Source organism: Lissotriton vulgaris, chromosome 4_1, assembly GCF_964263255.1.
Source record: "Lissotriton vulgaris chromosome 4_1, aLisVul1.2, whole genome shotgun sequence".
Taxonomy (NCBI): domain Eukaryota; kingdom Metazoa; phylum Chordata; class Amphibia; order Caudata; family Salamandridae; genus Lissotriton; species Lissotriton vulgaris.
The window spans coordinates 1,474,073,670-1,474,090,115 of record NC_141691.1 but is presented as its reverse complement, the minus strand read 5'-3'; the positions used below and the strand labels follow the sequence as shown (position 1 = coordinate 1,474,090,115).

Sequence of the window (16,446 nt, the reverse complement as noted above, 5' to 3'; positions counted from 1 at the left end):
GAGTATATGGTACACGTTATCATAGAGCAGCTATTAGGACTTGGTTCCGCAAGCTGCAGACGGGATCAGCTCATGCCAGAGCACCATCTCACATAATTCCAAGCACTCTGCCTTCAGGATTGGTAAGGAAAGGGGGTGGTGATGAACAAAGTGTCTGAATTAAGCAGACCACTCTTACCCAGTCCAAAGATCAGGGCTTGATCCATCACCGTTATTTATCTCACTGCCCCATCCCAGCTCAGAACATGGCTATATGCAAATCAGTCTGTCCCTGGCCCAGTGCATCATGGGAACAGGGCAGACTAAACTACCAAGCCAATTCTTCACCAGAAAGGAGACAAGCTACCGGGGACCGGTTTCTGGCATTTCAGCCGTCTTCGGCCCGGCTTGCTTGAATCCTGATGGAGCAGTGAGAAAGGGACTCATGTCTGAGTATACCCTGCCACACCTATAGTGGCCAAAATTGATTCAGAAAAGGGGGTGGTGATGAACAGAGTGTCTGAATTAAGCAGACCACTCTTACCCAGTCCAAAGATCAGGGCTTGATCCATCACCGTTATTTATCTCACTGCCCCATCCCAGCTCAGAACATGGCTATATGCAAATCAGTCTGTCCCTGGCCCAGTGCATCATGGGAACAGGGCAGACTAAACTACCAAGCCAATTCTTCACCAGAAAGGAGACAAGCTACCGGGGACCGGTTTCTGGCATTTCAGCCGTCTTCGGCCCGGCTTGCTTGAATCCTGATGGAGCAGTGAGAAAGGGACTCATGTCTGAGTATACCCTGCCACACCTATAGTGGCCAAAATTGATTCAGAAAAGGGGGTGGTGATGAACAGAGTGTCTGAATTAAGCAGACCACTCTTACCCAGTCCAAAGATCAGGGCTTGATCCATCACCGTTATTTATCTCACTGCCCCATCCCAGCTCAGAACATGGCTATATGCAAATCAGTCTGTCCCTGGCCCAGTGCATCATGGGAACAGGGCAGACTAAACTACCAAGCCAATTCTTCACCAGAAAGGAGACAAGCTACCGGGGACCGGTTTCTGGCATTTCAGCCGTCTTCGGCCCGGCTTGCTTGAATCCTGATGGAGCAGTGAGAAAGGGACTCATGTCTGAGTATACCCTGCCACACCTATAGTGGCCAAAATTGATTCAGAAAAGGGGGTGGTGATGAACAGAGTGTCTGAATTAAGCAGACCACTCTTACCTAGTCCAAAGATCAGGGCTTGATCCATCACCGTTATTTATCTCACTGCCCCATCCCAGCTCAGAACATGGCTATATGCAAATCAGTCTGTCCCTGGCCCAGTGCATCATGGGAACAGGGCAGACTAAACTACCAAGCCAATTCTTCACCAGAAAGGAGACAAGCTACCGGGGACCGGTTTCTGGCATTTCAGCCGTCTTCGGCCCGGCTTGCTTGAATCCTGATGGAGCAGTGAGAAAGGGACTCATGTCTGAGTATACCCTGCCACACCTATAGTGGCCAAAATTGATTCAGAAAAGGGGGTGGTGATGAACAGAGTGTCTGAATTAAGCAGACCACTCTTACCCAGTCCAAAGATCAGGGCTTGATCCATCACCGTTATTTATCTCACTGCCCCATCCCAGCTCAGAACATGGCTATATGCAAATCAGTCTGTCCCTGGCCCAGTGCATCATGGGAACAGGGCAGACTAAACTACCAAGCCAATTCTTCACCAGAAAGGAGACAAGCTACCGGGGACCGGTTTCTGGCATTTCAGCCGTCTTCGGCCCGGCTTGCTTGAATCCTGATGGAGCAGTGAGAAAGGGACTCATGTCTGAGTATACCCTGCCACACCTATAGTGGCCAAAATTGATTCAGAAAAGGGGGTGGTGATGAACAGAGTGTCTGAATTAAGCAGACCACTCTTACCCAGTCCAAAGATCAGGGCTTGATCCATCACCGTTATTTATCTCACTGCCCCATCCCAGCTCAGAACATGGCTATATGCAAATCAGTCTGTCCCTGGCCCAGTGCATCATGGGAACAGGGCAGACTAAACTACCAAGCCAATTCTTCACCAGAAAGGAGACAAGCTACCGGGGACCGGTTTCTGGCATTTCAGCCGTCTTCGGCCCGGCTTGCTTGAATCCTGATGGAGCAGTGAGAAAGGGACTCATGTCTGAGTATACCCTGCCACACCTATAGTGGCCAAAATTGATTCAGAAAAGGGGGTGGTGATGAACAGAGTGTCTGAATTAAGCAGACCACTCTTACCCAGTCCAAAGATCAGGGCTTGATCCATCACCGTTATTTATCTCACTGCCCCATCCCAGCTCAGAACATGGCTATATGCAAATCAGTCTGTCCCTGGCCCAGTGCATCATGGGAACAGGGCAGACTAAACTACCAAGCCAATTCTTCACCAGAAAGGAGACAAGCTACCGGGGACCGGTTTCTGGCATTTCAGCCGTCTTCGGCCCGGCTTGCTTGAATCCTGATGGAGCAGTGAGAAAGGGACTCATGTCTTAGTATACCCTGCCACACCTATAGTGGCCAAAATTGATTCAGAAAAGGGGGTGGTGATGAACAGAGTGTCTGAATTAAGCAGACCACTCTTACCCAGTCCAAAGATCAGGGCTTGATCCATCACCGTTATTTATCTCACTGCCCCATCCCAGCTCAGAACATGGCTATATGCAAATCAGTCTGTCCCTGGCCCAGTGCATCATGGGAACAGGGCAGACTAAACTACCAAGCCAATTCTTCACCAGAAAGGAGACAAGCTACCGGGGACCGGTTTCTGGCATTTCAGCCGTCTTCGGCCCGGCTTGCTTGAATCCTGATGGAGCAGTGAGAAAGGAACTCATGTCTGAGTATACCCAGCCACACCTATAGTGGCCAAAATTGATTCAGAAAAGGGGGTGTTGATGAACAGAGTGTCTGAATTAAGCAGACCACTCTTACCCAGTCCAAAGATCAGGGCTTGATCCATCACAGTTATTTATCTCACTGCCCCATCCCAGCTCAGAACATGGCTATATGCAAATCAGTCTGTCCCTGGCCCAGTGCATCATGGGAACAGGGCAGACTAAACTACCAAGCCAATTCTTCACCAGAAAGGAGACAAGCTACCGGGGACCGGTTTCTGGCATTTCAGCCGTCTTCGGCCCGGCTTGCTTGAATCCTGATGGAGCAGTGAGAAAGGGACTCATGTCTGAGTATACCCTGCCACACCTATAGTGGCCAAAATTGATTCAGAAAAGGGGGTGGTGATGAACAGAGTGTCTGAATTAAGCAGACCACTCTTACCCAGTCCAAAGATCAGGGCTTGATCAATCACCGTTATTTATCTCACTGCCCCATCCCAGCTCAGAACATGGCTATATGCAAATCAGTCTGTCCCTGGCCCAGTGCATCATGGGAACAGGGCAGACTAAACTACCAAGCCAATTCTTCACCAGAAAGGAGACAAGCTACCGGGGACCGGTTTCTGGCATTTCAGCCGTCTTCGGCCCGGCTTGCTTGAATCCTGATGGAGCAGTGAGAAAGGGACTCATGTCTTAGTATACCCTGCCACACCTATAGTGGCCAAAATTGATTCAGAAAAGGGGGTGGTGATGAACAGAGTGTCTGAATTAAGCAGACCACTCTTACCCAGTCCAAAGATCAGGGCTTGATCCATCACCGTTATTTATCTCACTGCCCCATCCCAGCTCAGAACATGGCTATATGCAAATCAGTCTGTCCCTGGCCCAGTGCATCATGGGAACAGGGCAGACTAAACTACCAAGCCAATTCTTCACCAGAAAGGAGACAAGCTACCGGGGACCGGTTTCTGGCATTTCAGCCGTCTTCGGCCCGGCTTGCTTGAATCCTGATGGAGCAGTGAGAAAGGGACTCATGTCTGAGTATACCCTGCCACACCTATAGTGGCCAAAATTGATTCAGAAAAGGGGGTGGTGATGAACAGAGTGTCTGAATTAAGCAGACCACTCTTACCCAGTCCAAAGATCAGGGCTTGATCCATCACCGTTATTTATCTCACTGCCCCATCCCACCTCAGAACATGGCTATATGCAAATCAGTCTGTCCCTGGCCCAGTGCATCATGGGAACAGGGCAGACTAAACTACCAAGCCAATTCTTCACCAGAAAGGAGACAAGCTACCGGGGACCCGTTTCTGGCATTTCAGCCGTCTTCGGCCCGGCTTGCTTGAATCCTGATGGAGCAGTGAGAAAGGGACTCATGTCTGAGTATACCCTGCCACACCTATAGTGGCCAAAATTGATTCAGAAAAGGGGGTGGTGATGAACAGAGTGTCTGAATTAAGCAGACCACTCTTACCCAGTCCAAAGATCAGGGCTTGATCCATCACCGTTATTTATCTCACTGCCCCATCCCAGCTCAGAACATGGCTATATGCAAATCAGTCTGTCCCTGGCCCAGTGCATCATGGGAACAGGGCAGACTAAACTACCAAGCCAATTCTTCACCAGAAAGGAGACAAGCTACCGGGGACCGGTTTCTGGCATTTCAGCCGTCTTCGGCCCGGCTTGCTTGAATCCTGATGGAGCAGTGAGAAAGGGACTCATGTCTGAGTATACCCTGCCACACCTATAGTGGCCAAAATTGATTCAGAAAAGGGGGTGGTGATGAACAGAGTGTCTGAATTAAGCAGACCACTCTTACCCAGTCCAAAGATCAGGGCTTGATCTATCACCGTTATTTATCTCACTGCCCCATCCCAGCTCAGAACATGGCTATATGCAAATCAGTCTGTCCCTGGCCCAGTGCATCATGGGAACTGGGCAGACTAAACTACCAAGCCAATTCTTCACCAGAAAGGAGACAAGCTACCGGGGACCGGTTTCTGGCATTTCAGCCGTCTTCGGCCCGGCTTGCTTGAATCCTGATGGAGCAGTGAGAAAGGGACTCATGTCTGAGTATACCCTGCCACACCTATAGTGGCCAAAATTGATTCAGAAAAGGGGGTGGTGATGAACAGAGTGTCTGAATTAAGCAGACCACTCTTACCCAGTCCAAAGATCAGGGCTTGATCCATCACCGTTATTTATCTCACTGCCCCATCCCAGCTCAGAACATGGCTATATGCAAATCAGTCTGTCCCTGGCCCAGTGCATCATGGGAACAGGGCAGACTAAACTACCAAGCCAATTCTTCACCAGAAAGGAGACAAGCTACCGGGGACCGGTTTCTGGCATTTCAGCCGTCTTCGGCCCGGCTTGCTTGAATCCTGATGGAGCAGTGAGAAAGGGACTCATGTCTGAGTATACCCTGCCACACCTATAGTGGCCAAAATTGATTCAGAAAAGGGGGTGGTGATGAACAGAGTGTCTGAATTAAGCAGACCACTCTTACCCAGTCCAAAGATCAGGGCTTGATCCATCACCGTTATTTATCTCACTGCCCCATCCCAGCTCAGAACATGGCTATATGCAAATCAGTCTGTCCCTGGCCCAGTGCATCATGGGAACAGGGCAGACTAAACTACCAAGCCAATTCTTCACCAGAAAGGAGACAAGCTACCGGGGACCGGTTTCTGGCATTTCAGCCGTCTTCGGCCCGGCTTGCTTGAATCCTGATGGAGCAGTGAGAAAGGGACTCATGTCTGAGTATACCCTGCCACACCTATAGTGGCCAAAATTGATTCGGAAAAGGGGGTTTGGTTTGCCCTGTTCCCATCATGCACTGGGACAGGAACAGACTAATTTGCATACAGCCAGGTTCTGAAACTGGGATGGTGCAGTGAGCTAAAAAACGGTGTTGGATCTAGCCCTGATCTCTTGACTGGGTGAGAGATTTCTGCTTAATTCAGAGACTCTGTCCCTCACCACCCCTTGTTGTAAATATTTTTGTCCACCCCAAGCGTGGAAGGGTATACTCAGATGTGAGTCCCTTGCTCATTGCACCATCAGGATTCAAGCAAACCGGGCCGAAGACGGCTGTAATGCCAGAAACCGGTCCCCGGGAGCTTGTTTCCTTCCCAGTGTAAGAATTGGCTTTTGTAGTTTGGTTTGCCCTGTTCCCATCATGCACTGGGACAGGAACAGACTAATTTGCATACAGCCAGGTTCTGAAACTGGGATGGTGCAGTGAGCTAAAAAACGGTGTTGGATCTAGCCCTGATCTCTTGACTGGGTGAGAGATTTCTGCTTAATTCAGAGACTCTGTCCCTCACCACCCCTTGTTGTAAATATTTTTGTCCACCCCTAACGTGGAAGGGTATACTCAGATGTGAGTCCCTTGCTCATTGCACCATCAGGATTCAAGCAAACCGGGCCGAAGACGGCTGTAATGCCAGAAACCGGTCCCTGGGAGCTTGTTTCCTTCCCAGTGTAAGAATTGGCTTTTGTAGTTTGGTTTGCCCTGTTCCCATCATGCACTGGGACAGGAACAGACTAATTTGCATACAGCCAGGTTCTGAAACTGGGATGGTGCAGTGAGCTAAAAAACGGTGTTGGATCTAGCCCTGATCTCTTGACTGGGTGAGAGATTTCTGCTTAATTCAGAGACTCTGTCCCTCACCACCCCTTGTTGTAAATATTCAGGATTGGTAAGGCCTGCCATAGGAGTGACTGATAGGAATACATGTGTCTATTTTAGGGTTAGATATAGGTATACTATATCTACAGCAAAGGGTGATTACACCACTTTGCCCCAGCTGTCGTGCAGCCAGTTGTGTCAGATTTAGATGGCCAGCCAGGGGTGGCATAATACATGCTGCAGCCCCTGGTAGGCCCTGGGTACACCTATGCCCTGAGTTACAGGGTCTGATAAGGTGGCCCAGTACCAATTGATAAATGCACCTAAGGTACACGTGTCAATTTAGTGAGAGAACAGCAAGGCTGTGGGTCTGATTAGCAGGCCCACAGCCAGAGAAGTCGTAAACCAGTGAAGCAAAAAGCAAAAATCTGGGGTGATCATAGGATTGCAGACCCTACTCTCCTACAGTGTAGACACCCTAAAGGTAGGCATCCCATTGTCTACTACCTGCCACTCCTGTAACACCCGTATATTGGTATTAAAGTGGCACCCCTGAACCCAAGAAGTCCAAGTCGATGGATCAGGAGAAGGATGAAGAAGAGTAATTGCTTGGCGAAAACTACAAAAGAACTGTGAACTTTTGGTGCGAAACCCGGCCTGTTTTCATCTCTCGTGACAGTTGCGACATAGTGACAAGTCCTGAAAGCTGGAGATCTACCACAGCCTTGAGTAGCCTGCCAGCACTTTGAAAATCGGCTGCAGTCTCCCTTGGAGGAGAAGAGCTACTCCCCTGCAGTCCACAGATGCTGAAAAGCAAAGTCTGGTCCTTCGTCTTGCAGCTCCTTTGCCCAACTGATCCCGCAGACGATCAAGAAGAGGTACCCATGCTTTGTAGGGTCAGATCGGTCTCCTCACCCAGTATGAAGACACCAGGAACAACCGGAGCCGTGCAGTACCAGTAGCAAGGGTTCTGGATGCCCTGCCCCAGACATCAACAGTGAGAGAAGAATCTGTATTCTCACTGCATCACGCCCAAGCAGCCATCGAGAGATGTCGGCATCACTGAGACCCAGTTCGTGAGTGGCCCAGCTGTCCTGATTTTGCTCCTGCTAGCTGTTTATTCCCTAACCGTGAAGAACAGTTTTGAGCACCCTGCTCAGCGACCCCAACCACTCTGCACCCAAGCATGGGAACAGAAGAACCGGCTGTGCCCCCTTTCTTTAAGGACCCTTGCGACCCAAGCCCCCATTTGGGAGCTCTCAAACTTGTATCAAGGTCCCTCTTGACAGCCTGTTTTCATGTGCACCCTTCTCCTTACAGCGCACATCTACCAACCAAACCAGCATTCCGCTCCTGGCTAATCCCGGGCAGTTCCTGAAGTACTGCTGGTAGTACTTTGGCCCACTACAATCCAAAACCCAGAAGGTGAACTGAGAGCGACTGTCCTTAACTGCATGCATGTGTCTTTTCGAACAGTAGGATTGCATTGTGCGTAAAGGCGCACAACTTGAAAAGTTTACATACTTGTAACAATTTCTAACAAAAACTCTTAAAAGTAGTTCTTGGTTTTACAAAGTATATGAAAAAAAGGTTTTTTTTTATTTGATCTCAGATTTATTCTTTGAGTGTGTATCTCATTTATTGCCTCTGTGAGTACAACAAATTCTTAGCACTACCCTCACCCACACTACCAGGGCCGGACTGGGAACCAGAACCGGCCCTGGCAAAGTGCTCGGCCGGCCCCCCTCCCCCCTCCGGGAGGAGAGGGGAGGGGGGAGAGGTGCGACCGCGCTCTGTGACAGGGCCGGTTTTCGGCCGTTTTTGTTACAGGGCCGTTTTTGAAGCATAACGGTCCTGTAACAAAAACGGCCCCAGGGGCCCAAAACCGGCCCCCAACCATGCGGCCCACCGGGGAATTGCCCGGTGCCCTCAACGGCCAGTCCGGGCCTGCACACTACCATAAAAGCAAGCATTGGTATTATCTACTTAAGCCTCTGTAAACCAATTAGGGACCCAATAGGACTCTCTACACAGTGTACTTCTTTTTAGTGCACTATATGGAGAGCAAGCTTCCTACTGTTGTTGACAACCTAAACGATATATTTTGACAGCCATTAGACCACTTCGGGACTTAGTCCATGTGTCCTGAAAATGAATTAAAAAAATATCCAAGGGGCAGCGTGAGCGCATCCATACCCCAAAAGGCAGGTGGGTGGGGGTACTAAAGGGCCCTTCCCTTATTGGCTCGCAACAACATGTTGTGGCAGCTGTTACAGGATTCTAGGACATGGTCTCCATTGAAGCACATTGTATTTAATGGCAGGTTTGAGGGTCACAAAAAGGAGCACATACAAAAGATAACAGATTTAACTTACAACATAAATTGTTTGTTGGTGGTACTATGGAAAATGTAGAAATTGTGGTGTGTTCTAGAGTGATTTTACCCCGTAAAGAGGCTGACCCTCCGCTGGGTTTTCATGAAGCAAGTTTGAGAGAAAACGGTTTCCCTAATTTATGATTTTATCATAGAGGTTATGAAAGGTGCTCCAGAGGCTAAAAGGAGAGCATCGTTTTTGAAAATTCATTATGACAAACGTGTGGCATTCCTAAAGCCATCATGATTGAATCAAACTGGTAAAATGTAAAGCATTTCTTTTAGAGAGGAAGAAAAAACTGGTTTCATCTTCTCATGGAAATTATGATTAGTGCTGCAGAGGGCAAAATTGGACACATTTGAAATGAGTTTTCAAATATCTTCCTGATCTATTTCACTTAAATATTCTGACATGCAGACTGAAACATGTACTTTCAACACCAACAGCAGACTTGCCAGTTAACTTACAGGTGATCAACTGCAGCTTTACCACAGTGTTCTAATGAGCAACTAGAGTGCTAACATTCTGAATTTATTACAAAACTGTGCCATCTTGATGGAATTGAAGTAGAAACTGAAACCATTCTCTACTTACAATACTGCAGGAAATGAGGGAGCTTCATAAAAATAAATCTCCAAAAAAGGCCTCTAGAGGAAAAAAGAGCCAAAATGTATTCCAAATATTTCCCAAACATAGCCCAAGTATAGCCCAATGTCAGAGGTCTGTGAAACGTTTTAACGTTTATTTTTTGGGGGGGAGGGGGAGAGTATTATTATTTTTTTGTTGCAATTTTGCATAGCGCGGACATGATCTGAAGGTATTGGAGTCCTTTATATCAACATCAGCTATATTACATAAGGACACATTTATTTTAGTTTTGGTATTGGGTATATTCAATGATTTGCCCAGTATCGCAGGATGTTGAACCAATGCCGAAACTTGATTCTAGTTCCTCAATTCAGAAGTTGGCTGCTCTGGCCCTAATGCCACATCCGAACCCCTAAATGCAAATAATACAGTGATCAACTGGATTAAATAACATTAAAATGGCAGATAATTAAAATGTGTTTTGTCACTATTTGAACGATCTGAAAATGTGTCCTCATTTTAGTTTTTTAGAACACTAACAATTCTATTCAGTTTTGATTCCATCCAGATGACTGCAGGTGTGCCACACTTTTGTAATAAATGCACAATGCTGGTAATCTAGTTGTGAATTAGACTACTGTGGGGAGGCCGAGGTCGGGGGCATGGACACATACAAATTGGGAGAAGGGAGGAGGGGCCAGAGGCAGTACAACGGACCATGGATGTCATGGGAAATGGGGCCAGGGACTGCAAATCAACCATGCAGAACATGCAAGAGAGTCTGTGGTAACACAATGGACCGTTGGCAGGACGTAGAGGCAGTGGAAGTGCAACTTATACATGCCAACAGACTCGATTCAGATGGGAGACTCACAATTTTGTTTTCTAATCCCAAATGAGCTTTCTTTTTGCTGTTTCCTGCCTAAAATATCATCTTTATCAATGTAATTCAAAAAAGAACAACAATCTCCTCATTTTTTTTCTTTCTTTCAAAATTTCCTCTTTACCAAGTTGAAAATGTTGGCAGGTATGGTGCAACGTACTATGGAGGGCTGGAGGAATGGAGTAGAGACATGGACTCGGACAATAGAGGGCAGGAACGAAGTGGCATGGTCACCAAGCTGACCTTACAGGGCAGGTGCCAGGGGTAGTGGCAGCACAGTACACCACACAGGGCAAGCGGAAGGGCAGAGCAGTTCATTGGACAAATAGGGATGGGACAGGAGCATGCACACAGACCAATAGGAAATGGGGGAAGGTGGTGGGAGCAGCAAGCTTACAATACAAGGTAGGCAGGAGAGTCATTTGCAGCACAATAGCTCATCGAGGGCAAGAGGGAGGGGGCAAGACCATGCCAATGGATCATGTAAGGCAGGAGGGGGGATTGTGACACAGACTCAGACAATGGAAATCAGGAGGCAGCAGGGGCTACAAGCTGTTCATGTGGGCAGGCCGGGTGTGGGGAGTGGCAGCACAACAGACAATGCAGGGCCGGCGATCTGGGGAGTGGTGGTACAGTGGACCATGGAGGTAGGGAGAGAGGCACAGTGGCAACACAATGGACCATAAAGAGGAGCAGGTAGGGGAGTAAGGGTAGGACTCAGATAACAGAGATCGGGGAGTGGATAGGGTAGAAAGCTGACCACACAGAGCAGGATGGGACAGGTAGTGTCAGTATAAAAAGCCAGGCAGGGCAGGCAGATGTGGCAGTGGCAGCACAACGAACCATGGAGGGAAGAATTGGAGTTCTGGGGATTGCACATGGACATTTTTGACAATACTGTGCATGGATGGGGTATGAGCTATAGTTACTTTAGGGCACAAGTTATAATTACCTACCTACTGATAGGACCTTTTTTACTTAGGAATAGCGTTTTTTTGTTGCTAATGACTTTTGTGCCGTTTGACGAATCTTCCTGTTCCTGGCAGTTTCAAAACTAGTTTGCCACTCACTTCATCTTCTGTCTGGAAAGTGTTGGGGTAATTTGTCAAGCAGGGCTGCGAAACAATGGGGGTCCCAGGATGCGTTTTCCCCATGCAGTTTCTCATTGGGATTTTACACATGACTACAGCCCGAACCGCTGAACCAAATTTGCTAGAAAGCTAGATCTTGTTCCAGAAAGTGTTTTTTGTAATTTGGTGTAACTCCGTTCAGTAGTTTTGGAATTAATAATGGGAAATCATTTATGTATATCTAGAGACACAGATCCACTGGCCCCAACCCGAGAGGAAAGTTGCGGCTGCCATTTTCTGACAGGGTTCAGAGGGAGTGGCGGGACTAAAGTAGAAATAGGTTATAAGAAATCAGGTTAGAGGTATCCTTACCCCTGAGGACTGATGGAGCGGTCTGTGAGGGACCGCTCATGGGCAAGAAATTGCACAAAAATTTTTTTTGGGGATGCCTGAGGAACTGCGGATCCACCGCGGTGCTCAGCGCGGCCCTGTGTGAATTCATGGCGGATCCAGCATTCAATAAAAAAAGAAATACACACACTCACAGACTCACTCCCACACCCCACACACACATACTCACACACCCGCTTACACACTCATACAGTTCCTCACACATCCACTCACAGGCCCAGAGAATCTTTCACAGACCCACACTGGCTTTCACACAGCAACGTACACACCCATACAGCAAACCCGCTGACACCTATACACACCCATATACCCCTTATATACCACTCTCGGATCCACACAGCCACTTACCTCCATCCGTCACCCACTCACACGCCAACTTACACAACCACTCAGACACCCATACACCTACGCACCTCCATACAACCCCTTATACACTCATATAATCACTGATACATCCATTCACTGATTCAGAGAACCTCTGACACCCACTCACAGACCCAAACAGGCACTCACACAGCTACATACACACCCATGCAACCACTCGCAAACCCTCACACACCTATACAGATACTCAGACATCTACTCACAGGCTCACAAAATCACTCACACAGCCCCACACAACCAGTGACTCGCAATCACACACCTACCACACACTCACATACCCACTTACACACCGACCCAACCATACAAATACCCACTCACACACCCAGTCACAAACCTACTCAGTCACTTTTACATCCACTCACACATCCACACAGCTCTTCACACGCCACCACTAACACATCCAAACACCCAATCTTATTTTATTTATTTTAATCAGTCACTCATGAATTCACTCACAGATCCACAAAACCACTCACACACACACACACCGCCTCACACATCCGCTCACACACCCATACAGACATTCACCTACCCACCCTCACATCCATAAAGGCACTCACATCCCCACCTATACACTCACACACCCACATAATCACTTACAGACCCACAAAACCACTCACACATCCACAAAACCACTCACACACCCACTCACAGACCTACACAGCTCCTCACACACCAACTCACACATCCACATACCCACTGACTCATCCTTGCACCTACTGACACATCCATATACCCACTCACACACCTAGTCACTCACACTCTCACAGACCCACAAATCAACTCATAGACCCACCCACTTACACACACGCACACAACCACTCACACACCTACTTACAACCCCACTCAGACCCACACAACCACCCCCTCACACACCCATCTAGCCACTCACACATCCACTCAGTCTCACAAAACCACTCGCAGACCCATACAGCCACTCACAGACCCACACAGCCACTCACAGACCCACAGAACCAATCACACAAACCCACACAACCGACCCACATAGCCAATCTCACACCCACTTAATTAAATATTACTTTATGTCAAAAAGGTTACATGGGTGTTATAGTTCGGAAATCAAAAGTTTTAACAACTGAATAATTCACTGAAAAAACAAAAGTGACATGGATATTATAGTTAGGCTCAAATGTTACACACACAGAACCATAGAAATTCAACAGTTATAGTTACCTGAGCTAACTATCCACTGCTTATGACTTCACATATTACATTGCTCATATCATGGTCAGTGACATAACTGATCACATTATATAGATATATATGATTTTTGTTTTCTCTCCTCTCTCTCATCCACATGATAGGCCATTGTTCTGCCTTATGTAGGTTAGCCTGTCTACATTGTCTAAGGAAAGTACTCTTAGATTAGTAAGGCTCCTCTCATAGCTCAAAGCTTTAATTTGTTTGTTTGATGACCACCTCCTTATACCTTTATCAGTTCTCTCCTGTAAATATATACAAGTTATTTCAAATGATACAGTCTACATTCTAAGCACTGACTGACTGTGGTTTGTATAGTCAGCAGACTTTGCTCTCTTTACTATGTCTTGGTATATTTTCTTTGAGTAGGTGAAGTGGGTGGTGTTATTTGTACCAGAGCTAACCTACTTTCTGCTAATCATGAATAGACAACTCACTAGCAACCTCCCTGCCACCCCCGACTGTGCAATTAAATATTCAGATTTTGAAGTTTGGCATGGGATACATTCAACGTTGCAGTTAACAATTAGAAAACACCACTATGGTTGATGTTACCCTATATTTCTTACTGATTGTGTGTTTGCCTGACAATCATGTAAATTATATTGTTATAATGTGCTTAAAGAATAGTCCTCACCCTGATTACTGAGCTTTTAACCTTCTCTACAGAACAACTTTTCCGTTTCAATGAAGCTTTTGAAAGGGCTGCATAGGGAGAGTAAGACTAGAGAAGACTGGTTGGTCCAGTGGAGGCACAGCTACTGCCGTTACAGTCACAGTCGCAGTCAGAGCCAGACCAGTGGAGAACAGATGGTTACTGTGATGAAGACCATTCCTCTACTAGGTAAGGGTATGAGTAATTCTGTTCATGCTGTATGTCTCAGCTTGCATTTTTGTGCTTTATATTTTTTGACTAAAAAGAATCAGTTTGAAATAGGCCCTGTATATATTATGATTTTTCAAATGATAAAATTGTTATGTGTTTTTGGCTTGTGTAGAAAAAATGATATACATGTTAAAGATGTAAGTGTGTTTCTGTAGTATTTTTTAATTTAAATGTTTGTAAAATATCTTGTAGAGAAATGAACTTTCTATTAATGGCACGTTAAAACATTCCACTTGCGCATACAAATTAGCAGACTAACGGGGCGTAGTTCAAACGCTCACTGGGTGGGTGCCAATGTTAAAGCCTTTGACGATATCTAAAAAAATGTATCTGAAAGAAACAGGTTAGTATTAGATTCCTTACCTTAGACTATCCCCAGGCGTCAGACTGGATCCGGAAAGTTTTGCGTAGCAGTACCCCTGCGCATCGGTAGGCGTCGTCTGCGGCTCCGCGTCCGTCGTCGGCGTCGTGATCGCCGGGATGACGTCATCGGAGTACTTAGACGCCGCCGTCGCGCGCTGACGTCAGTTCTTTTTTCCGCGCAAGCAAGCGCAGATCCAGGAAGAGCAGTACTCCTAGTCAATTTTTGACTAACTTTTTCATCTCTTTTGGATCACTTCTCAAGTCGATACCTCGACTCGCGCTGCCGGTAGGGATGCTAGGGTTCAAACCCTGCGACGACCCCCACCGCCGGTGCCTTTACTGTCTCTGGGCCGACCACGATGACAAGTCGTGCCCCGACTGCCGGGCCTTGACCTCGAAGGCTAGGCAGGAGCGGTCCCGTAAGCGTCTCGAGCTCCGTAAGTCGACCCAGAGGTCCCGTCCAGGAGGAGGTCGAGGGACCGGTCGCGGGGCCGCTGTCATCGCCACTCGACGTGTCACCACCACTCGTCGAGCTCCAAGTCCTCCGGTAAGTCGAGGCACTCTAAAAAGAAGTCAAAGAAGCGATATCGCTCTTCCGACTCCCCCTGAGGCTCGTGCGACGCAGCCAGGGTTCGGCGGACACCGCCCACACGGCTCCGCCTGAGCCGCAAGCGCCACGTGCAGCTCCATACCCGCCGGTCCCTGGGCTGGACGCGACGCCGGAGGAGATTAGTGCTTTCCTCACGGCCATGAGGTCGAGCTTCCCTCCGTCGGAACCCGCCGAGGTGCCTTCGGGCCCCGCGGGTCCGTCTGGGAGCCCAAGCGGGCCGGTGACTCCAGTGCCGTCGGGTGCTTCGGCGCCGTCGACGACTCCGGTCCCACTGCCGCAGGGCTCCTCAGGATTCAAGCCTGGATCTGTGACGTCGCCGGTCGAGCTTACCACCCCTCCGCTGGCGCTGTCACCAAGGGTGTCGCACCGGACGCCGTCCCCGGACGTCGTCGTCCCCGGTCCGGATCTGGCGTCGGACAGGCGCCACCCGACGCCGATCGGTGAGCCCTTCACCAATGGAACACGGTATCCCGTTGGATACTTGCAGCGCGCTGTCATTTCTTATCACCTAGAAATCGGAACTTAACTACAAGGGAGCACACACGCTCATTGATCTAACTGCAGCGGCTGCTGGCGGAATCCCAGGGGCGGAATCACCCTTTTAGAGCCTTACAGAGCTGCTATTTCACCCGCCGCCCATACTGAGTGACCCACTCACGTTCAAATCAGGAATGATCCAGCAGAAACTCACACACGAGTTTTAGATCGGATCTTGGAGTCCGTGACTGTGACTCCTTTCTTCACCTGGTCTTGAGCCCGGCCGGGTTGGAAATATCACCGGCTTAGCGACCTTCTATTTTTCACCTGAATACTCACAGCCCTGAGGAGTCACATTGTTATGCTACGAAACACGTGTCGGCTGGCTTTAAGAACATTAAAGAAGACTTGTTTCTAAAGACACTGTGGTTTCTCTGTTGGCAACATATGTATTACTGTGTATAATTGTGTCCACTCAACACAGAATAGTGCAAGAGACTTCTACTCAATTTTGATACTTTCAGGTTGTGTGCAGTAGGCCTTTACATTTTGTTTTATATACGTGTGCTCTCTGAACACACGCATTCAAGGGGTTAGAGGGCTTATCCCCCCACCTGTGTGCACCAACACTTACTACCTACATACTTTTTATAACTTTTGCGTCCACTTCAGCAGAGCGCCCATTCCTTCCACTAAAATC

The 16,446-nt window shown here is 48.1% G+C and overlaps 1 protein-coding gene across 1 annotated transcript in view; it reads left to right on the top strand.

Annotated features, from left to right (window-relative positions):
* Window positions 1-16,446, top strand: part of PRKDC (protein kinase, DNA-activated, catalytic subunit) — a 2,818,033-nt gene that overhangs the window by 2,160,342 nt on the left and 641,245 nt on the right. Inside the window, exon 70 of the mRNA XM_086965729.1 lies at window positions 14,080-14,254. Coding sequence (XP_086821855.1) covers window positions 14,080-14,254 — 175 coding nt within the window. The remainder of the gene's footprint in view (window positions 1-14,079; window positions 14,255-16,446) is intronic.